Below are 24,719 nucleotides of genomic sequence, written 5' to 3'. Positions count from 1 at the left end.
GATGGGCCATGAGAGAGCACCCAAGAACCAAACCATCCACCGTCCCCGATACACACAGCTGTTTTTGGGATTAGGCTTCAAGCCCCCACCCTGTCCTCCCGGGAGCTCTCACCCCCCTCCTTTCTTTCTCTGTGCATGACTGATAGCCAGATGACATCCACACATGTCCCTCTGCTGTCCATCCATCCATTTCTCTGTCTCCCTGTCCAGCGATGGCCCCCTCAGCTGGCTCAGTTGTTCGGGGATTTCTCCTCCATCTCCTTTTCTTGCTGCGTCATCCATTTCTCAGACACACGCTCGCTTTAGTCATCTGCCTTTCTCGTGTCTTTCTCTCTCTTCTTATTTTCCCCACTTCTCTCCGTCTGTCTTTCTCTCACCGTGTATTTGCCTACTAACACCTTCTGTCTGCCAAATACACCCCCGCACTCACATGGTCTGGCCCGGTCCAGGCCAGATGTAATGGATGAAGAGTATTGTGTGCTTGTGGACATGTGCCTGCCTGCGTGCGTGTGCGTGTGTGTGCGTGTGTGTGTGTGTGTGTGTGTGTGTGTGTGTGCGTGCGTGTGTGTGTGTGTGTGTGTGTGTGTGTGTGTGTGTGTGTGTGTGTGGAGACAAAGCACATAAAACTGTCTACACACAAAATGTCAGTCTGTATTCATCATCTGCCTGGGAGTGTTGCTGTGTATGAACTTGTGTTTCTGTCCATTTTCATTTTTATGAAACTTTTGTAATATTGCAAAATGTGGTTTGTTTTCATCGGTTCAAAAGAGGCTTTTTGAACAAGAGGAATAAAAAAAAAAAAAAAAATGTACAGACATTCGCAGTCCTCAGAGATTGAATCCTAACGACATTGAAAATCCTTTTACTTTCCCGCTAGCGCTACTGTGAGCTCACATTATGGGAACAGACTGAAATGTCTCAACAGCTTTTGGACTGTCATGAACTTTGGTACGTATTCACGTTCTCCTCAGGATGAACTGCAATAATCAGGCCAGTGTTTCACTTTGGTTTGTGACCTGCAGCACTTGATAAACTGATGACATTCAGATTGCAAACAGCAAATGTTATCAAACCAACACGTTAAACTCAGACGTCAACATTACACAAACATCAGCGTGTTAACAGTGTCATTGTAACTTTAGCATTTAACTTAAATTTCCTAACGGGTCTCAAACGTCACAAGTTCAAAAGCAAAAGGTCAGGATGGTCGAAAATAAGTTTTGATGATCAACCTTTAAACCAGCATGAGCAAGAGCAAACTTCCCCGGCTAAAGACAATGCGATTCCTTTGAAAACTCTTTAAAAACCTGTAACTACATTTCAGATTGGTATATTCCTGTTCAAATAAACGGCCATCTTTCTACAACAGTCACTGTGCAGGCTCTGTCATGTGCTGAAGTCTCTTTCCTTTTAAGTGCCGTGCATTAAGCTACTATTTCTGGATCCTCTTTTACTGGAAATTTAAGATTTGGGTCACCACCAGACTGGACTCCCGGCTTGTACATTGCCATTTAGTTAACTGTAAACCTATACAAAGTGGCAGGCATGTCAGCGATCTCCCAAACATCCCCACCATTCACAGGACTCCACGTTTCAGAATGCCTCAGACCAGATCGGCTGTTCTCAAAAGGTTAGCTGCGTATGGTTGGCTTTGGTAAAAGTGTGTAACACAAAAGAGGGTGTACGCGTGAGAGACCTCGTGCAAGTGTGTTTGTCTAAGCATGAACTGGTGTAAATGCTCCAAAAAGTCCTGGAGACATTAGTTAGAGGTTGTTGCCCTGCCCTTCCACATACTCTTTCCACCTCAACATGGCTATCTATCACCGTCTGCTGAAACAGAAGCCCCAGGCTGACTCTGGGGAGGCCCTGAGCTGTACTTACACAAACATATCAAATACAATCCAAAGCTAATTAAAAACCAGTGACAGAAGTCAAATAGCAAAGTGGCAAAAGCTTGTCTACTGGGCAGTTTGATGGCTACACAAGAACACAACAGGTCCCTACATATTCCCCCAATCCTAATCATGTGACAGCCTGACGGCCAGCAGTGTGAGGAATGAACTAATTTTAAACTGGACGCTCTTGTTTTGTCTCAGCTCTCCACTAGCGTTCCATTTCCTGTCTGGGATCCGGCCCACCTGTGGACTCGGGGATGTCAGAGCACAGCCAGAGCTCAAATATTTCCCCCTCGGCTCCCCTTGGTGCCCTGACTCACTCTGACATCACAGCCTGGCCAGCCACTGGGAGATGTCATCCCCCTATTGTCGGCCAATCACCTCTCCTGAGGATTCCGGCTAAATATAGTTTCAAAGCTTGACAGGAGAGACTAGAGGAACAGTGGTGAGCTCATAGAAAATGTCTTGGCTGCACTTTAGAAAATAATTTGGTGGTGACAAAGATGAGAGGTTTAGAAATCTTCAAAATAAGAGCCAATTTTAGGCATTTTTTTTTTTTGGAGCATGTTATAAAAGATATATTTTACTCTTTTGTAGGATAAATTTAAAAGAAAGAGACCAACTTTAACCGGTTTGGGTCTTCAACACAACTGAGAACGTTTTTTTTTTGTTGTTGTTTTTTTTTTGTTTTTTTTTTTACATTATTTCAGTAGGGGGTGGATCTACTTTAAGTTCTGGGACAAAAGGCGGATGATAATGAGAAAGATACAAACAGAATCTAAAACTCTCCCTAAAAACACAAAATATTTAAAGTGTATTATCTAGAAAAGGGGAGCAGTGTACATCTTTGCCAGCAATACACTTAATGTTAACAGTAGCCATCCATGAATTAATCCTTCTAACAAGGACTTTCTGTGCTAAAGAGCTACACTATTGTCTTAAAACCACTGAAAAGACATCACATCAACAAGATAACTGTACATGTTTACCAGTCAATAGTGCACCAAATCTATGGCTGAAAGGAGTCCTAAACAAATGAGCTATTTGCTTTGCAACATTTGCGGAAAAAGTGCAGCAGCTGGCTGTTTTTAATTAAACCTTTTAAATAGGATATTCTATTGGTTTGTGCCATTCTTAAAGAGTTGTAATTTCAGTTAAAACTAACAGGCTGAAGAATTTGGGATGAAAGATTCGCTGACAGTAACAAAACAATTAAACTGTTTGTAGAGTTTCCAGTTGTTCGTTGCATTTTCCTTTTGTTCAAGCATCAAATCCATTTAATGTTTAGAATGTCGTTAATTTGAAATCTGTTAAATGGCTGAAAGCTGGCTGATTAAAATCAAATCCCAATAAAAATGGCCTTCTTCCACTTGTAGCAGAGTGAAACTACAGTCTGTGCCAAAGCTATTAAAAGCCTCAACCAACTTCTCAGTGTGTATAATATTTTAAAATTATTTATAGAAGGCATTGGAAGGCCTAACGTACGTGTGCCCGTGTGTGTTTCTACAACACGGTTTTGTAACCAGTTTCTGGGCTCCTTGGCTGCATGACTACATCAAGATGAAACATAAAGAACAGGATTTCATTCAAATTTCCAAGAAATGCTTTAAAAAAGCAGAAGTACTCCACTTCTAGATCCTCACAAGTCAAAACCGTAACATTCTCAAAGGATCCGTCTTAGTTGTACTTAAGCAAACAGAGAGGGATGGCTCATTGCTGTATTTTTAGTGTGCAAATTTAGTTAAAAGTTCCAACTACACCACCACATGTCCCCTAAAAGCTCACGTTTATAATGTAAACGGTCCATTTAAATTGGTGAAAAGTGCTCAAATTCTTTGACTTCATTTCTTGGGCCGAAGAACAAAGATTCCTCATACCATAAAAGTACAATGAAGCTCCCAGAAGCTCTACTTTGTTGTGTTTATGGGCTACAAACATGTTTGCCTTTCTTCCATTTTGCATAAGTCAGACATCCTTGAGGACATGTTCCCCATTAGTTGCTGTTTAACATGTCTCCTGGTGCAGTTTGGTTACTTTGCAGGTTTTGGTGGTGGTGGTAGGGAGGGGTTGGATGTTTGTGTGTGTGTATATGTGTGTGTGGGGGTGGGGGGGTGAAGCTGCAGTGCTCTTTGCTAACCCAGGGTCTCTGGGGCATGGCACACACATGGAAGCACTTTAGAGCTTCACTACACTGCAATTGGGCCTATTACCATAATTGCAGCTTTAAAGCCCCAGCAATTTGTATCAGCCATGCACCAGTGCAACCACCAGGCCTCTTTTTACTTTTTACACACTCTCCTTTGTCTTTATATTTTCAGCTTCTTTCTTTCTTTCTTTCTTTCTTTCTTTCTTTCTTTCTTTCTTTCTTTCTTTCTTTCTTTCTTTCTTTCTTTCTTTCTTATTCTCCATGTTCTTCTCCAGTTACATTAGCAACAGGAAAGAAAAGGAGTTTGTCATGTTGTTGCGATTACGGTCCATGTTTTCTGGGCTTTCCATTATAATACAGAGATACAGCTGAGCTGGGATGATCGTTGGATGAGATAAAGAAAGAGAGAAACAGAAGAAAAGAACATCAAAGGTGGTGCAGAAGTGAGGACTACTCTTAAAGAGTTCTCCTGTGCATTACCACTTGGTTCCTGCAGCAGCAGGCAGAGTGGAGCTTTTCCACTGGGGCCTGCCAACAAAAGAATCACCTCACTGAGATTGTGCTGCAGCCTCAACCAGGATCTTTCATAAAAATGAAGTCCTCGGCTCATATTAAACACAAAAGTGATCTCTCTATGATTCGATTCCAGCACTGCCCCGTGTGCAAATGAACAAACAAACAGTGGTGTGTTTTTGTGAGTATGTGTTTGTGATGTGGGGGACAGCGATGTCCTACTGGTGTTTGGCCCCGTCCCGTCCCAAACCTACTATGAGCATGAAGCCGAGGGGCATCCTCGCTAAATGATGGCGGCTTGTACACATGCAGGCCAATTACTCACCCCGACTGAGGGTTTGTTTTAGCGCCGGCAGCCCTCTGCGGCCCCATTAGACCTGGCCTTTTTGTCCGGCGCGCATCATAAACACATCAAAACACTCAAATAAACCCTTCCACTTGGCCCTTGTAACACCTTAATCAATAGGATGGTACGGCGAGCCAGCAGGAAAAGCTTTTATACGTCTCATTTTTCAGCTGCGGCAGTAAATTTGCGGTCCCCAGAGTGGCCACTCTATCATCAAACGTGATTAAGTGAGGGATCGGGCTGAGTTAAATCAAATCATGTAAAATAAGAGGTCTTTAAATGGCCGGGGCCAAAAAGGTTTGTGTAAAGAGGAGGTTTGGGTTTTAAACAGTCCGAATGGCCTGTGAACATTTCACCAAAATGAGGACGCTCACCCTGTAAGGCCTCTACTCCTCCACACGTCGTAGAGCACCAGTGGGATGTTGCCGCTGGCGGTGGTCGACCCGGCCTGAAAGAGAGAGAGCAAATAGAGGTGTGATGATGGATAGATTGTCTCCTCCGCTTCCTGCTCCTCGGACAGACACCCTGTTTAGTCTTCCTCAGACACCCCCAACCCCCCCTTTTTTTTTTTTTGCTCCCAGACAGCTGTGTCAGCGCAGGTGTCACCTCCAACACCCACTCTCAGGCACCCGCTCGGAAAACACACCCAGCAATTTGCCCACCCAAAAAACACACTCGACAAGTTCTCCTCGTCTCCCCTCCGCACCCATCAGTCCAGCGCTTCTGTTTACACAATACGGATTAGCTGGCCGGAGAGTTTTTAAGCCATCACTGTGGAGTGGCAGAGGGGTATGAGAGCTGCAGGATAGAGGCCAGTCTGGGTTAAGTGAGGGTGGGTGGTGGCAGCCTGAAGGAACAGAGAAAAAGAAGGAGGCGAAAATGAGCAGGCGAGAAGGAAGTGCGGAGCTGCACGCACGCCAGTCCGCGCTACAGCTCACTGAACATGTAGGAAGCAGTTTGAGGCATCCACTGTAAATTGTGACTCAAAGATCTGCTGGAACGAGAGGAAGATTCTTGAAGGGGGAAAAAAAACCACCCCTATTCCTTATGTTTCTGTTGGAGACAGGTGGCTGAGAAATGACTCTCCCTGCTCCTCGTCTGACAAGTTTTCTTTTCCTTTACCGCTGTGGAACGAGGGGATGGAGGAACAGAGTGTCCAAAACACACAGTCCCTGTATAACTTATGCTGACATACAAAAATATCTTTATGCAGCTCAGTCTATGACTTTTCTCCCATTTACATTGGCTTGCTTTGTTATCTGAATTCAGATTTAAAAATGTGCTTCCAACTGCACATTTCTGTGTTTTCTAGCATCTAAAATGTTTCATACCATGAAATGTACAAACAGAGAAAAGCTGTTCAGCCACCCCATCCCGACACTGTCTCCTGTGTTCGTCACAGTTCCAGTGGAGGGTGGAGGACAGGACGTCGATGGCGGCGTGGCGACGCACGGACAGGAGTCCGCCTGAGGAGAGGAGCGGTGTCGTCCAGTGGCAGCGCAGGAGGCGTGCGGCAGCGCTGCGGTGCGTCAGGCATGTTGCCACCACGGCAGGCAGGAGTCCTGCCCGGGAGGGCCTCTGCACATCCAGCTGTGCCCTGGACGTCAGCCCCACTCCGCTCTGCGCCATGGCTGCCTACTGTACAACACCGGCCTTTCAGTCTGCCTGCTGTGGGAAGGAAACTGATGTGACAAGTTCCAACACCTGCGTTTCCTCCACTTCATCCCATCCAAACCATCAATAGCCATCAACAGCAGCCCTGCTCTCTCTGTCGGTCTCTCTTCACCTCTCCTGCCTGGACTTGTCAGCCACTGAGAACTAAACCAAACTTTAGTCCCACACAAAATGCTGTTACCTTTAAGAGTGAGGCACTGCTGGTGAAAATATGAGTGCATGACTCAGATAAATAAATGTCATGTGGCCTGAAACATTTCACAAAATATATTTTACAGTTTGATTTTTGGGAGATTTATTACACGTAAAACCCATTCGTTGAATTCGTTGACTGACAGGAAGTTAAATGCAACTACTTTGAGAACCATTTGTTTAACGGCCAAAGATTTGTTGGTTCCAACTTTGTGACGGACAATTAAAAATCTTTGTTTTGGAGCACCGGTTGGTCAAAACAATAAATGTATTGATGTTATTTTCGGACATGGTTTTGATACCTGCCTTGTTTGGTTGGAACCAAAATAGCAGGTGTGAAAGGAGCCTCTGGATCACGGTCCAGACAAAAGGACAAACATTTGTCTTTCCTAAATGAGGTGGAAAATAATCAGCAGATTAAATGATGATGAAAACAGTTTTCAGTTGCAGCCTGAATTTTCATACCATGGACAGCATACGAATAGAAAGGGAAGGTTTTACACTTAATGCTAACAGATTTCCATCCCCGGTTTTTGTTGTTTTCAATTTGACAAACTATATATATATATTTGTCTCTATTGGTTTACTTATTATTTGAAACACTTACAACCTACACATGTACACAGGTCTGTTATTTTACATAATGAATGGTACTATACACTCGAATTATTTTAATCTAAGCAAAAATTGGTGACATTTTGTTTCCACCGAGATCATTCATCCTGTTAACTGTAGATAGGTTTTAAACATAGCTACCTCCAGTCTGGGTAGAGTACTCTTTTTTTGGCTGAACATCTCGTGAATCCAGAAGTTTCCTTCTCGCTGAAGGAGCCTTTTTCTGAGCTCACCTGTGGTGCCTTAAGTGAATCAAAAACTTGGCCTTATAAAGTTATAAGTGAAGCTCAGCACAGGCCAAGTGCTCTGCTGGTGGTTGAATTACAGCAGCTGCGTTTCAGATCATGTTTACAGGAAGCTTTTGTACCGCGCTCCTCCACCTCCAGCCAACGGCTTCTCGCAAGAGATCAGACTGTCAGAGTGTTTTGTTAATTCCAGTATCTCATTAGTTTGGACAGGGGTGGGAAGGGAACACTGTGTCTTCTCCAAGGACAGTCTGTGTGTATGTGTATGTGTATGTGTGTGTGTGTGTGTGTCTGAACTCACTACCCTTTACACACATACACACACACAGGACGTAGTGAAGGAAGCCAGACTTACAGTGTGAGCAAGCCAGAAGAGAAAAAGGTGTTGGAGAGAGGGAGGAAGAGGAGGAACACATCTACACAGAGAGGGTGGGGGTAAGTTGAGAAGACAGACAGAGCAGGAGAGTCAACAGGAGGGACACTGGCCTTCTGCTTCACCTCTAAGTGACAAGAGCCTCGACATGGAAATTCCTCTGCAGCAGCAACAAGTCCTCACTCTAACACTAACCATGCACACACACACACGTCTTCCCGACACGGTCCATACTCCAGATCAGGTGATAGATGTGTATGTATGCCTCACGACTGTCCCACTGTTATCTCAGCCTGCTCCGTCCTGCATGCTGACGAGCCCGCTCAGCTCTCTGCCTGCGAGGCATCACCTGACAGCAGTGTTTAACAGTCGCTGCCAGAGGAGGTGGTGTGCTCTGTGCCTGTGTTTGGAGTGTGTGTACCTTTGCAAGCATGATCCTGGTCTTCGCCACGTCAAGAGGAGCGGTAACAAATGCCGCTACCGCACCTATGAAAGACACGTACGCAGGCTTAGCAAAGATCAAACATAAAAGGCCCTGCTCTTTAAATGTTACAAATAAACCCATTAAAGTGTGCAACTACCTAACCACAGTTACGGTAACGTATTAATTCAGCAATAAACGGAGCAACTCTGCTCCATTAAGTGTTTAAAAACGATAATATTCCTCGTCCCAGAACTTCAACTGTTATTAGACCACAAAAACCAGACACACACTTCTATTGCCACCGCCCCCTCCTTCTGCCTCATTCAACCCACGCCTTCCCCCGAGCTACACACACAGACATGCACACACACTTGGCTATATGCACAAGCATGCAAAAAAGACAGACATGAACAGGACCACAAACCCCCCCCCCCCCCCCCCCCCCCCACACACACACACACACACACACACACAGCCATGTGCTTTATAGAGCAATTACACCCCAACATCCCTCCAACACTCCAAGTTGGAAGCTGGATGGGCGGTTCAATCCAGACATGCCCCCACTGAACACTGCAGTGTGTGTATAAGTGGGAAATTCTGTGTGGTGTGTGTGTGTGTGTGTGTGTGTGTGTGTTACTCTGCCACAAACATAGCAACTGTTCTCAGTAAACATATCCATATGGGCCACCGAGGAGCAGTGTGACTGAAAGTGAGCTGAGGATACAGAAACACATTAGGATCAGTGTGGTGTAACACACCGTTACGTTTTACTAGTTTACGCTGGCTGATTATAAGAGTGGACTTTAATTAGTTCTGTCCTCCGTCTCGGGTGGTTAAATTCACCACTAAAAAGATACAGCCCTCTTGCTGTAGCGCGTTTTGAAATAGTCTTGGATAGCAGTAAAAGGGAGAATTATCCCAATGAGTTTTATACACAGTGCTCAATGGAAGAATCTGAATATAGCCGGGGGAAACGAAACGTGATGGGACGAGGTTCAGATGCAAATCAGTCGATGATGTAATCTCGTGTCGGGTGAGGCAGTTTATACCGGGGGGGGGTTCATACGGGGTCGAGTCGGCCATAAGTCAATGCAGGGTACAAGTGGAGTTCTTTGGGATGATTAAACACGCCTGTGTGAGCATTTCCAGTGTCAAGCACATTATGTATGAGTGAAGTAGAGTGTAGTGCAATGTTGATGGGAACTCCACCTCACTAACCTCCCCTTTCCCTCCATTTTTCTCAGATTGCACAGTATTTTTCCCAATAATTAACCGTCTTAATTTGCATGACTACTTTGAGACGATTACTCAAATACAACACATCTGTATACAGTATATCCCCATTTTTGTATCATAGCCAGGTATAATGAGAAAGCGTGTAATCTACCCATCAGTCCACTATCAATCAAGCAATCAAACTGTATTTATATAGCACCTTTTATAAAGGTTAGTGTTATTCAAAGTGCTTTACAGGTGATTGACAGGCCAATAATAAGAAAGTCAGGAGTAGACTCTAAAAACTTGAAGTCACATCTGGTCTTGGCCTAGGCGTGAAAAGTACACGCATGTATGACCGGTGCTGAAAAGGATGTCATGTGACCAAGTAAAAAGACTGACGAAAAGCTCATAAGAAGGTCGTGGGTGGTTGGATGGAACAAACACAGGACTTTTCACCCGGATGACCAACGTTGACTTCTTTTAAGTAACGCAAGTAATTTACATTCCTAACGTAATCATTTAACCTAAATAGAAAATGTCTACTAATGTGAAGTATGTAAGATTACTTATGTAAAATCACTTCTTTTTTTTTACCCAAACCCTAATCTCTTCCTAACCAAGTAGTTTTGGTGGCTAAAACAAACCACGCTGCGACCGTGTCAAATTTAAATGTTTTTGGTGCCAAAACCAAATGATATGCTCAGACCAAAGACAAAGAGAATTATTCCCACAGTGATTACATACAAAGTGAAGTCAAAGATGCGAGTGTCCACGAATTCGCAAAGGGTGACGCAAAAGGACGCAAATTTGCATTGGTGCGTTTTGAAAATATTTACCTTGAGCTCACACATACAAGGCAAAAATTTGCTTCGCATTTGGTCTGAAGATAAGATACCTTCTCTGTCACGCCTCGGCGAGGCAAAATGTGATAATAATTTTAGTGGACCGACTGATGTATTACACACTTTGCTGTGATACAGTGTATATAATTCGGAGTTTAATCTTCACAATTTATGAAAGAGGTTCAAGCCAGCTAAAGAAAAACCCTGTTTAACAAATCTAAACCTGGTTTTTGGACTCTTTCCTTCTCAAAATGACGCCCACACAACTGTATCATAATCTTGTTCATGTCTATCTCCCTTTTCTCACTCTCTATTTTGATTTCTTCCTCCCCTCTTCTCCTCTTCCTCCCACCGCAGACACAGTCCAGGTGGGGTGGCGCAGGGCCACGTCTCAGCTCCTCGGGGTGCTGCGTCCTCTTCCCCTTTTCTCTCCTTCACCTCCATCTCTATCTCAGTATGGCCCCAGAAGCCGCTAACCTCAATCTTCCTGTGCTGTCTGGCACGTTGTAGCACTGTAAGAGTTATGGACTGAAAGCTACATAACTGTCCAGCAACTGCTCCGTGGATTGGTCTGCAGAACTGATCTTTTTTTCTGAAAGATGTATTTAGATTGGGGTTTTGGTTTTTCAACACAAACAAAGGTGAAGACTGGGTGGAAAGAAAGATGATGTGACATATATTTCATTCAGAGCTATAATACTGGAGGTACTTGCTCTGTTGCTGAATCTGTATTGCTGTCTGTGGTTACAGTGATTGTGTAGGGAAAGGAAAATATCAATCACTGGGGTTTGAAAATGCACCCCAGGTTTTCATTTGTTTGCAGTCCTGTTGCGTGTGTTTTTTTCCCCATTCAACTCTTTGCCAGTTCCTTACTCTACCATTAAGCCATGTGTGTTTATCAGTGTAACACATTATTCCTGAAGGCATTATCACATAAACAATGGTATCCTCACAGTTTTGTTTTTTTTAAACCACATATTGCAGTTTATGTCCACTGACTTCAGGGCATGATAGGAAACCTCTGCCTCTCCCTTATATGAGCTGATTTGTTTAGATGTTGGATAAACAACATATATTACAGGAAGGGAATCATTATTCATTACTTGGATTTTGCACTTGGAGGGTTTTCTTTGTTAACAGAAGAGCATCCTCGTCAGACCAAACAGCGGTTAAACCATTGGGGACTATGAAGCGTGCTGGAAACTGTTACTCTTGACTGCAGATACTTTTTTGTCACTGCTTCCTGCATCGCCTGCCTTTAGGTCCACTTTAAAAGTTCAGCTCATTTAATCATGAGCAAGCCTATGGGCTTTATTTTAACAATCTAACCGCGCGGTCCGAAGCACATGGTGTTAGTGCATTCAGGGCGTGTCCAAATCCACAGATAATCTAAGTGCAAAGTAAGGCACATGGTTCAAAGGAGTCTTAATTAGTCTCTTAATTAGTCATAACTGTATTTTGGGCTTAACAGGAAACAAACTGAATGACAAAATGTCATCTCCCATTCCCTTTAAATGCCATGTGCATTTGCACCTTTGGCGGATCGCTATGATAACGACGGATTTGAAAAGAACAAGGACAAAATGTTTCTCAAGAGTGAAACTAATCTGTCAATGCGCAGACTGAGCAGAGCATCTTTATATTTTAATCCGTGGCATGTTTTGGCGCTGCTGCATGTTCCTTTCCTGCTGCGTGTAACAAGCAAAGTGTACAAGCATCTGAAACTACACCCACCGCTGTAGGCACATATTTCTCCCTTAATAATGTTCCATGAAAAAAAACAAAAAATGAAATAATGCACAACTGACCACTGATTACGTTTTTGTTAGTACAATTGTTTTTTTGCTAACAATGCATCGGACCACACCTCATTTTAAGACCAACACGTCGATGGGTGCTGAGATGGAAACAAGTACACTCGCTATTTAAAAAAATGTAGATGTTGGAGGAACAACTGCTCAGCTCTAAAACTACCAAAGAAACTTGTGTTGTGCTTGGCGCCACTTTTCACCGAGCGCAAGACAAAACCGGTGCGAGAGTTTCTGTAACCTTTTCCAACTCCAACCAGTACACTAACTGTGAGTGTGAAGGGGATAAAGCTCAGTCTGTACACACGTCCAGAGGTCTGAGAACTGTTCTTAACCAGACAGATTAAGTGAAAACAACTCATTTTGAATTGAAAAGGCTCAGAACAGTTCCATGTTAAATGAAGTTCTTCTCTATAAATACTTGTGTCTTTCAGTAGCTTCACTGGTATAAAGTAGATTCAGGAGGATCATATTTTATTGTTGTGTAGCCTGGAAAAAGCAGTTCTATTATATTGCCTTTCGTGAGGCATGTATAATAGATGAGCTGAACCTTAGTCACTCCACAAGAGTCAGGCCAACAGTGTAAATGAGGGAGTGACCGCCTCTATCAACCTATTTTTATTCATCAGACCAAGGCAATTGTTCCAGATTCAGTAAAACCCCAATAGATCCATTTCTTCTGGACCATCTTGCATATACTAATAATCAAAAATAATGTTCAGGGATTTGTAAAACTAAAACAATATTCCTATCCATGACCTCCGCATTCAGCTTGTGATTTAGCTTTCAACTTTGTATTTCAGAGATCCTTAATGTAAAATACAAAATAAGCAAACTTCGGACTATGATTATAATTTGAAAAACTAAAAATGGCTGAACTGCTTTCACTAAAGCTTGTAGCCTTTACCTACTATGTATCTCTTGTGTTTTATAATTTGGTATAAATCTTTATAGTTGTTGTCTTGTCCCTATTCCTTTTATATTTTTTAAGTCCACTCCCTTCCCCTCTCTTCTAAACCACTTCAGGCTCCAATGCTCAGGAGGTCGCACAGCTGCAAGGGCCCATACCCAGTAACCGACCCCTCTCATCCCTCCTCTCGTTTCCCTCTGGCTGTCTGTCTGTCTATCCCCTGATACTCATCCAGGCGAAGACAGAACCAGAAAGTCTGCTGTGGTATGATGCTCATTGGCTGACGTTGATGAGACTTTCTCTGTCTGTGAAAACAATGCGGGATCACCGCTTGTTCTCGTTTTCCGCTCAGTCGCCTTGTCTTCAGCAGATCTGGTGTGCAGGTGAGGATTTGATTTGCCCGCAGAGCTCACCTTTGTGTACTCTTACAAGAATGTGTCTTTAGGTAGACTTGTCCTGTCCTCCTGGCCGTCTATTCATCTATCCACCGTCTTTCTATCCGTTTAGCCGTCCGTTCCTCCCTCCCGCGTCCACCCCTCTTTTTCCCTCCCTCCTCCCTCTCCGCCTCTTTCCCAAAGCAGCATATAATCCCCTGCACCTGCAAAAGCTCCGCACACTGCTGACTGCCAAGAGTAGAGCGTGTGACCTTGCCTCTGCGACCACAGAGTCTGGGAGAAAGAAAGAGAGAGAGAGAGAGAGAGAGAGAGAGAGAGAAAAGAAGAAGAGGGTTGTCATAGAGGAGGATGATGAAAGAGCAAGAAAAATGGAGAAAGAGGGAGAGAGAGAATTGTAGTTAGTGTGGAGATATCAGACACATTGAAAACACATTGTGAACTTTGGTCTGGTCTGGGGTCCAGAGCCCACGGCTGGGAAATGGGCTGTTCGGCTATTTTTATGTTGCCTTTTCTCCCCAGTGATGTCATGCTATTAGTTTCCCAAGAACTGGGACGGGGCAAAAGAATATGCTGCAGCGTTCCCACTCTGTCAGGCTAAATCCTCACACATTTTGCCATCATGTTGAAATACAGCAGGTCGATGAATATTCACATATCAAATGCACATATTTATTTGTTAATATCTATGAATTGTTGCATTATAATATACTAATTAGTAGAGTCATATAAATATAGACTTAATGTCAAACAATATATACATATATATATATATATATATATATATATATTGGGCCACTGTTCAGGTTGTTCTGTCACTGCAGAACAACCAAAGACAAGACAGAAAATGAGTAAATATCGACTATATACACTCTGAAGTTGTCTCGTGTTTCCCTCTTTTTCCCCTCAGTATGCTGCACACTGCTTTGCCTGTAAAGTACCGCTGCAACAGAGTATGTTCGTCGACAATAGCAGCTTCTGACCTGCAGTGTTTAAAGTGTGAGTTGAAGTTATTGAACCTCACTCGGTGTCAAATAGGCAGGAAACGATTTTCAAGCTTTGATGTGAGCTTGGATCACACAAAACATAAAGACAGGTGAGCAGAGCAGTATGTGGGGGGAAAAAATAAAAAGATACTTGGAGTTTACAGGCATGAATTCAGCACAGTGAGGCTGTTCTCTGACTCAGATGCTAACATGCTTATGTGTAGTGGGTTAGCATGCTATGTTTGCTAATTAGCACTAAACAGGAAGTGATATTTGATATGTGATAAATGATAACTGATATTTTTCAGTAATAACAGGAATATTGGACAATTATAAATTTGGGATTAGAGGAAAAGGTTTACCAAAATTATAAATAAACATTGTCTGGGAACCAAGATTTTTCTTACAAAATGTCATGCCAATCTAACTCTTTTAACTCCAACTGTTTTTCAATGTTATATAATATTGTTATGCATGTACTGCATTTAACTGACTATGAATGAAATACTTCATTTTGCATTCATTTTATTCAAAGAATACATATTCACTTTGACACTGGACAACTTGTGTTTACTTGAGTCCAAAAGACTCGTCGATAAATGTAGTTTTTGGAGAATGATGTTCTTGCTGTGAAAGAGATTACAGTTTCACAGACTTCAGGTTGAGCTGAACTGTGTCTGAAAACACAGCCAGCAGCGCAGAACTTTTATCAAGAGAGCACACAGTTTAAATTCCATCAAGTGTATTTTTCAAGTGTGTGTAAAACCCCTCACGTCATATCACAGCCCTCTCTGCCCATGATGCAACTGGCTACTGAGTGAAACCACCTGATGTTTTTGTTTTGAGATTGAACTCAGAGACGGGAAGGGAGTCTGCCCCCCCCCTAGTTTCGGCGATGAGGAGGCCGACTATGCAAGGTTAGTCTCTGTACAAAATGCATGTGGACAGCTGGGCAGCCTCGGGCGCAGCAAGGTATGATTACTTCTCAGGGAGAGCAATTGAGCAACAGCATGGAGCGATTACTAATATTTTCTTTGTCCATCCACCCCTCGCCAGCCCCCCTTGTGAGTATCTGTTGCATGTTATCTCCTTCTCCTCCTACTTCACACACATGTGGACATCTGTGTGCGTGCATGTGCATGTGCATGCAAACAAGTAAACACACAGAAAAAAAAGGCAGAAGAAAGAAGGAATGGTAGACAGTTTGTTTGAGCTCAGGATGTGTCATGTGTGTTCCATTAAAGGGCAGATTAAAAAGGAGATTTTGTTTTCCACATCAAAGGCCTCACGCTGGGGGATTCCTCTGTTTCTTCCTCTGTTTCTCTCCCTCTTGGAGGCTCTCCCTCCCTTCTCTCTTCATTTCATGAATAAATAATAAGGAGTAAACCTGGGAAAACAAACCTTTTGACCTTTGAACCCTCATGTCATGGTCAGACTTTGCACCTGGATGACTTCCCACAGGAAAGAGATGGCGGGTTTGTGTGCATGTGTCAGAGCTTCACATATGTGTTAGAAGTTTTTGTGTGCACTTACATGTGGGGAGACTGCATTTGTAAATGTATCTCACTGGGTCCAATCTGAGCTCCCATCATGCCTTTCACTCAAAATTCCCTGGATTTTTTTGTGGCTCTCTGTTGGTGTTCAATCATAACCTAAAAGTGTTACACCCTCCTGTTGTTTTTGAGGTCAGAACAGATGGAGTAAACTGTGAGCCTTATTCTACAGTTGCTGTTGAGAAAAACAACTGAGAGAAAACCACAATGTTGTGAAATTAATGTGTGAAAGAAATGTGAGAATTATTCACATGGATATTGAAGTCTGGTGTGAAACGACTTTTAAAATCCCTGTGCGCTGACCGATGTGTAAAATTCTCTCGTGATTCATGAAATTCCCAGACTTCTTCTGCTTCGAATACGCCGCCCTGTGATATCCCAGAAATTGAAGTACCAGCATGAATGCTACAAGAAGGATTCAGCTGCTTACTCTTCTAACAAGCCTGCAGCCACGGCTCGGTTGTTTTTTTTCTTCTTTCTGCTTCTCACTCTGACAGCTGTGCTGGCTCGGTGTGAAATTTAAAAGAAAAAAAAGCCATAACGCAGCACATTACCATCCCACAAAGCAGATGGGAGATCATGCCACACACATGCACTCTCTCAAATTCCTTCATCCTGCCATTTTTCAAACAAAATCACATTATTTTTCTTTGAGAAAGCCTCTGAACATCTTGGTGGTCATGCTGAAGGAACGGCAGTAAAAAAAAAACCTGTTTGCTTGAGGAGAGGAGAGGAGAGGAGAGGAGAGGAGAGGAGAGGAGAGGAGAGGAGAGGAGAGGAGAGGAGAGGAGAGGAGAGGAGAGGAGAGGAGAGGAGAGCTCCAGATTCCAACAGTTCAGCTCTCCGCCAACGGACGTGTCCAGATGGCCCGGAGAGAGAAGGCCTTTGACTGCTGGACAAAGAGACACTTGTGAACGACAAAATCTAACTCTCTCAAACACGCATACATACATACGCACACACAGCTGTGCGGCGTATTGTTAGTCTTAACTCGGCTGTTAGCTCCCAACACTGATGGAATGCTTGACTGTCCGCCACTCACGCCCTTGAGACATGATGTCACTCCGACAAAACGCCGTCTTTTCAAAGAAATACGGCTTTTTATGTGTTCAGGGCCACACAATGAGAAGAGAAAAAGACATTAAGACAGAGAGGAAGGCGAAAAGAAGAGAAGAAAATCCAGAAAAAGAAAGCTACAGAGGAGTGGATATGCTCAGAGATAATGATAAATTGAAGGCTTGTTTGATGGTAGAGTCATGACAAGCCATTAAACCGAAGCGTGAAGTCCCATTCTCGCCTGCCACAATGATACAGAGCAATGCAGACGGTGAGCCTGCTGTAAATGTGTCAGAGCGTAAGCACAGTATTATAACTTTACTGCGGATTTATCACTGAGAATAATCACTGTAAATGATAGTGGTGGAACACGGAGGCACAATATAGATCAACAATAAAAACAGACGGTATAAACTGAGCCAAACAAACAAATACAGATACGTACCTTTAAATATTCCCACAGTGGAAACTGCACCAGTGAGAACGGGATCTGAAAAACAAGTAGACAAAGTTTTATCATCAGGATTATGTCTGCTTTTGATTTTCAGGAGGTTCAAGTTTCATCTTTAACCTCCAATCTCTTGCACTTGTCACTCCTGCCACCTTCCTCTATTTCCTCTCACTTGTCTGACTGCTCCCTTGTTCCTTCTCACTGCTGATGATTAATGAATGAGACGGGCTGTGGTCTGGGTGGCTAGATGGTAGGATGGAGAAAACTTGGAAAGACGAATAGAGGAATGGAGTCTAGAGTGATGGTTGGAGAGCGTGTGCTGCCGCTGGAAGCAAGCAGGAAGTTACAGCGGGAGGAAATCGATGGCAGTGCCAAGGTAGGAGGCAAATGACACACAGTCAGACCACACACACACACACACACGCGCACACACGCGCACACACGCACACGCGCACACGCACACGCACACACGTATCCTGTTATCTTGTACTGCAGGCATGGCAGAGCAGAGCAGGACAGGAAGGAAGAGAGGGAACAAAAACAAAACCAGAGAGAAATAAATAAAGTGACACTAGGTTGTGTCATCAGTCTTTGATCAGAGCAACAAGAGGATCATTCATCCATCTGCACCGCCTCCTCCAACATGTTCCATCAGACTACGTTAGCACATCGGTACAAACTGGAAGGATCCAACGGTGACTCAGCCGGAGCACAAAGACAATGCACGCAGTGTGTTTACGCCACTTAATGACCTTATTAAGCACTTAGTCCAACTGAACTGACCCTATATAAACAATCAATCCAAAGGAGATTCATTTTAAAGAGAGCTGACTATGAGACTTTTTAAGATCTGTAACATGACTTGGGAGTTTTAAAGAAGAAAAGTAAAGACATTAAGCTCTCAAAGTGGGTGTAAATGAGCAAAACGAATGAAGTTTCTGAAATAAAGTGATACAACTTGATGTGTAGTGACAAATAAAAGAAACACATGACTGTATCACTAAGTATAATGTCGACTAAGGCCTGGGATATACTTGCTATGGGTTCACGTGTGTTTTGGTCATCAGAAATTAACAAATGCATTTGCAAGATGCAACATACAGATGGCCAGTAAGGCTGTTGTAGGGGCAGTTTGGAGAGAAATAAACGGAAACAAGTCACTGACCATAACGTCAGTGCACGGCAATAAATACTGGAAAAACAGCGTGAGGACGATGGCGCATTTAATTCTTCTGTGATCTCAGAATCAGCAAAGTAGTCAATGTCACCATTTTTATTGTTTACAGCCAAAACCGGATGTTCTAATTAAATCCTTGTTTCTCTGGTGTGCCTTCTATTGGAGTCCTCCCGTAACATGCAGAATACATAGGCAAGTGTGTGAACAATAACGTTGACAATGCAAATGGTTGTCAATGTGAAGGAATGATTACATGGCAAGTACATCTCAGAGAAAAGTCATCTGTCAGTGCATGAAGATTCTACTCTTTATTGAAAAACATTCTCACACAAAAAAAAAATCTACTACTCTGCGTTGTAAAAGAAGTACAAATATCAGCAACAGGTGATCACTCTACTCTTTAACTGACCATCAGCTAAGTCCCACCACACTTAGATATACTGCTGCTACGCCTGAAGACATCCTTTTAAAAGTCACACAATGTTAGTTTAGCTATGTTAACAGTTATGAATTATACAACATGTAGAAGCAGTAAATACAAACCCAAATAGTGGTTAAATTAGAGTACATAAACCTACAAATACTGCATACAACATTTGGTTGTTGCTTGATTAAAGTGAGCCTGGTACGTGGAGAGACAGAAATGTTTGCCCATCTGGTCAATCCACGCAGACAGAAGCAAATTCTCAGTCCTCCGAGATAATCTATAGACTTTATTTGACGTACTGTACGTCTGGTTTCCAGCCCCCTGAGCGTGAAGTGTTATAAAAGTGCACCTGTCTTTTATTACCACCATGATGAGTTCTGCTTTTCCAGGCGGGGAGAAGAGAAAGAATGAGAGGGAGGGACAGACAGGAAGAACGAGGAGGTGCTGGTGTGGTGGGTGCTAGTAAGCACAACACATTGTACTGATAAGGAGTTAAAGTCAACTCGAAGTTCACCACAGTAAAGATGCAGTATTTACGGACTCATTTATTATTTATACTTTGTAGATTTTGGACTACTAATACACACAAGACACAGTAAAGTTGTAATTATATGATAATTTAATCTTAAATGCAGTACAGATACATGGAGTACAGACACAGTGTCAGCTGTAGTACTCGATACTGCCTCCTCCAAAAACTAGTCTTTAACATACTTAAAGTATTGTTTCATAATCTTTATCAAAATCTTGTTTTAAATTGGCTTGAAATGGAGCTGATAGATGTAATTAAAGTACAACATCGTAGTTACAAAAAAAAAATAATCATTTGATTTATTCTTTGGGGAAAAAAGAAGCCCAGATGTTGTTGTTTTTTAAACCACTGCAATGAGAGCAAACAGTGAGAGAGAGAAAGACAGATGAGTTCAGCAGAGAATCTGGAAAGAATGATGCACTCATGATTTATGATGTGGTTTGACACCCCTGGCACACTGTATGTGGAGCAGGGTGTGTGTGTGTGTGTGTGTGTGTGTGTGTGTGTGTGTGTGTGTGTGCGTGTGCGTGTGTGTGTGTGTGTTGTGTGTTGCCCATGCAGACACGAACCATCTTAAAACCACGAGGTCTGATTCAAATTGATAAGCCATTTACAGTTAAGTGATGGCTGAGAGAAAACACACTGGAAACAGGTATGAACCTGACTGGATGTGACATGTAGCAGAACCCAGCTGTGTGTGTGCGTGTTTGTTTGTTTGTTTGAGTTACAAAATCAATCACAGTGTGGAGCATATGCGAGATAATCACTGTTATTTTTTCCTATATGCATTCTCGCATCGACAAGCTCTAACGTACCGAGGTGCTGCTTTTGGTGCCGTGAGGAGAGACGTGATAAATCTCTCAGCTGAGTGAGAAATGAAGATTAGTGAAGGCAGAAGCAAAGATGGTGAGTAAGGATGGGTATTGGACAACTGTCTCTGCCTTTTCTTTTCTTTTTTTAAGAGCACTGCATTATCACTGTGTGCACATCCCAACCAAACAGTAATCTAAAATCTAGTGATTTCTATCAAGCTGAGCAAGACATGTGCAATGCACACCTCAGCTGCAACCATTTCTTCACTGACACTTACAAGCACTAAAAACACAAGTTAAGACTTTTCTAGAAAGCCCATATAGCAACTTTTGTGTTGTTGTTATTTTTGAGGTGGGGTAACCACAGAGACTGACATGTGCATCACTTTTACAATGTTGTTACTCATATTCTTCCTTTCCCTGTTATCCCAAATGAAGAAACATCAGGTCAGCTGCACCTCTATAACCTGCTTTCATTTTAAAATTCAGTTGCAAATTTGTCACAAAATGTGTCAAAGCCTTCATGAACTTAAGAGAAGAGTGAGACAAACTCAAAATTCAACATAGCAGTAGTGCATAATAATTTTATAAGCAGCCATTTTACCAGCTACACTCTAATGAGCTAATGCACAAATACAAAATCAGACAAAGTGGGAAGTGACATGCTAAATTCTAATCCTCTGGATAACTCTAAAATGACAATTCGCAAGCAATGACGTGTGACACCTTTTATTCAACTTGATCGCTGTAGAAGTGCCTGAAGGTGGAACATGCTTCTTCTTTTTTATATAGTGATTATGAACATGGTCATTACCTACAATGGAGGTGGAAAACATTTAAAAATCAATTGTCTTTTATTGCAAATGGAGGAATACTAAAACACACCTAAAAACAACCTGTTGTTGTTTCATATTGAAACTTTGATGTTTAGCTGCATTTAGAGTAAGGACTGGGGCTGTGCACTTACAGTAGCTGTGTTGGTTAAGGTTAGCATGAGTGGTGATGGGCTAGGGAATGAATTATATCAGTGTCCTCACAAAGACAGAAAAACCAACAAGTGTGTACGTGTGTTTATACAATTATGAGGAGAAATTTTATTGGATGGCCACACATTGTGAGGACATTTAAGCTGGTGCTCACAATTTTGAAGGGCAATGTCAGGGTTAAGATTTGTGTCGTGTTCCAAATGGCGTACTTGTTCACTAACACTCACTATTCTGAGGGAATAAGTGTGTTCACACATGCAGTGCACTACAAGTAGCAGGATTATACACTCAAAACGGTTCAAAATTCAAGTGTGAAACTCTGGACACTTTCCACCCTAAACGGTCTCAAACCGGGACCACCGTCATAAAGTATTTTCAAATTAAGGCATCTGAGGAATCAGCAGCTGTTCCTGAACACTGAATAAAAACCGAACAAAAGTGTTTATCTTTCACTATGGGTTAATGTGTTACCATGCTGAGGTTGTTCCTGGAAAGTGCAGAACAGGAGTGTGCGATTTGAAACAACACTACCCTGTCAAAATGCCTTACGTGTAAGAGCACTATTTTGTAGTGTACTACGGGTCATTAGTTTTAGGGTTAAGGTGAGAATTTGGCTGGGGTTAGGAACTCAGTTGTGATGGTTAAGGATAAGCTAAGGGGCTAAAGAATATATTATGTCAATAACTAGGGGGCTTGTTTTTCTATCAAGATGGAGACTTCAACCTGAATGTAACACATGGAGACTCGTGTCACATGAGACAAAAATGGAGGTCCCCTCAGGTCTGCTTTGTCAGGGTTCAGACTTTGTTAGAGTTAGATTTAGGTTAAGGTTAGAGGGTAAGGGCTAGGCAATGCATAAATAAAACAGACTGGACAGACCACAAAACAGTATGTTTTTATTATGTTTCATTGTATTATTTCACAGGGTAAATGTATATAGGATCAGTTGGGGGAACATGCTTCAACGACAGCAGAGTAGCAGTGATGTTTATGTCCACTGAAAACGACTGAGGTTTTTCTCTGCCTGCCAAAACTTTACTAGCTCACTCAAATCCAGCAGCTTGATCCAATCAGTGCACTTCTTTGGCTCCGAGAGCAACAACAGAGTCATAACGATAAGCAGCGAGATGAACACACCCAGCACGTTTAACACGTTGTTGAGGTCTACGAACAGGACCTTTCACTTGACATCGAATTCTTGACAAAGTACTTCAGGAGCAGAGACCATCAATTCTAAAGCTGTAGAATCGGGAAGATTACCATGACAAAACGTTAAGCAGGCTTTTTTTTGACCATGTAAGCAGTGTGGCTCCAGGGATAGCAATGCTGATCAATCACTTTGGTCTTCATTTAAACATCTCAAGCTATTAAATGGATTTAATGGAATTTGTGGTATTTACACTGGTGGTCCACAGAGATTTGATGATCCCTTGACTTTCCCTCCATTGCCACCCCAAGGCAGTTGACATTTGCACTTCAGATTGAAACGTCCCGGGGGAACCAATGAAATCAGAGGCTCAGCAGTTATTTCCCCTTTTTGACTTTGGATTTAAATAATATTTCAACAGGCCATAGACCAATCTTTACTTCACACAACTATCTGGTGGTCTATTTTTGTTACTAGTGCCTACCATCAAATGTATGACCCTCTAATACACCTGGCTGTTTAAACTACAATGTATCTTCCTCTTCACTGTCTGCATCAAACCTCCTTTACTTTTTCTCTTTTTGTTGTGCTGTCTTGCTGCACTCCAAAGTAAGCAGAAGAATATATGAAAAGTGTCAGCTCTAATTAGTCAGCCATCACTCAAATCAGGCCCATCCCCAAACATACCTTTCTTTGTGGCCTAATATCACATTAATATTGGAATTCTTTTCAGAAGGACCACCACAACACTGCTTAGAAAGATTGAATTTAGTCAATGACACCAAATTACCTTGTGGAAAAAATGTATTGACTTTGTATTTCATGAGATTAGATGATACTTTTTAAAGGGGGTCTATTTTAGTCAGAAGTTTTTGGAGAAACCGTCGGTGGTGCTGCACTTAAAAATATGTTTCCACATTGGCTTCACTTTTCCGACCTGGAGTCTTCAACCATTTTCAAATACAGTCTGTGGGTTAGAGCTATATTTGCAATTGCATATATTGTTTCAATAGTTCTGAAAGAAAAATCCTGTGTTCCAGGAGCTCAGCAGCATCTGCTCCACAAACATGTGTCATCCAACTGTCCTCCAGGGACAGGGTTCCACTGCTGGGAAACATACACAGCCCTCACACAAACCTGCTATCCTGCATGTGTATGCTTTGTATTTTTTTATGAATATGTTGGTGTGCCTAAACATATTTCTGTGTATGTGTGTATGAAGAGCAGCATTATACTGTATGCTCGCTCGCTGATGTATTCTGCATATGATCAAAGGTGACAGTGCCACTTGCTGTGACTGTCAGGTACGATATTATACGAATATGGAGATTGTGCGTCTGCTGTGTCATTCTGCTGACAGTGCTCCTGTTTTTGTGTGTGTATGTGTATGCGTCCTTGCCAACTGTATTAGCGCTAACTTTATTAGTATTCAGAGAGGCTCCAGGCTGTCACAGGTCCTTAGGCGCTCAGCGGAGGGCAGGAAAAACACATGTCAAAATATATTCACATTGAGCCTGATTGCAGGCAGGCCAGTTGGCTGCAATTTGACAAATGGCTTTTAATAGGTCATACTGCAGCCTCTGCATACTGATGAGCATTTAGAAAGAGAGAAATGGTAAGTGAGATGGATATTAAAAGACAAGCAGACAAATGTATAGATGGCCAAACCATCAGATGAGAGACATTATTCATATTTTCCAATAGATTCCTTTCCACAAAAGTACCTCAGTCCTCAATGTTTAATGCTCTTTTACAACACTCTGCTGCGATACTGTGAAAGTAGCACTCCAAAACTAACTTTACTTGAAGCCTAAATTGTGACGCTTCCTAACAAAATGTAGAGATTTGTCTCAGCATGTCTGACATTTAGCCTAATATTCTCCCATTGACATGATATACAGCTAGTTTGTGCCTTCCACTAAACATTAACAGTGCACTAGAGACTTTTACCATGGCAAAAAAATTATAGCATTCTAAACTGCCTACCAACAGTACA

General features: G+C 42.5%; 1 protein-coding gene across 2 annotated transcripts in view; it reads right to left on the bottom strand.

Moving 5' to 3' along the window:
* Positions 1-24,719, bottom strand: part of slc25a26 (solute carrier family 25 member 26) — a 54,545-nt gene that overhangs the window by 2,509 nt on the left and 27,317 nt on the right. Inside the window, exons 6-9 of one of the 2 annotated variants that reach the window (XM_069147831.1) lie at positions 17,637-17,681; positions 13,803-13,872; positions 8,421-8,485; positions 5,275-5,348 (exon numbers count right to left, since the gene is read on the bottom strand). In XM_069147831.1, the coding sequence (XP_069003932.1) occupies positions 5,275-5,348; positions 8,421-8,485; positions 13,803-13,872; positions 17,637-17,681 (254 nt within the window). The remainder of the gene's footprint in view (positions 1-5,274; positions 5,349-8,420; positions 8,486-13,802; positions 13,873-17,636; positions 17,682-24,719) is intronic. The other variant, XM_069147915.1, reaches the window with a different exon arrangement.

Source organism: Embiotoca jacksoni, unplaced genomic scaffold (assembly GCF_022577435.1).
Source record: "Embiotoca jacksoni isolate LCO1_2020_lvr unplaced genomic scaffold, fEmbJac1.0.p SCAF_1, whole genome shotgun sequence".
Lineage (NCBI taxonomy): Eukaryota > Metazoa > Chordata > Actinopteri > Embiotocidae > Embiotoca > Embiotoca jacksoni.
Note: the sequence above shows the minus strand (reverse complement) of the source record. Positions and strands in the feature narration are given on the sequence as shown.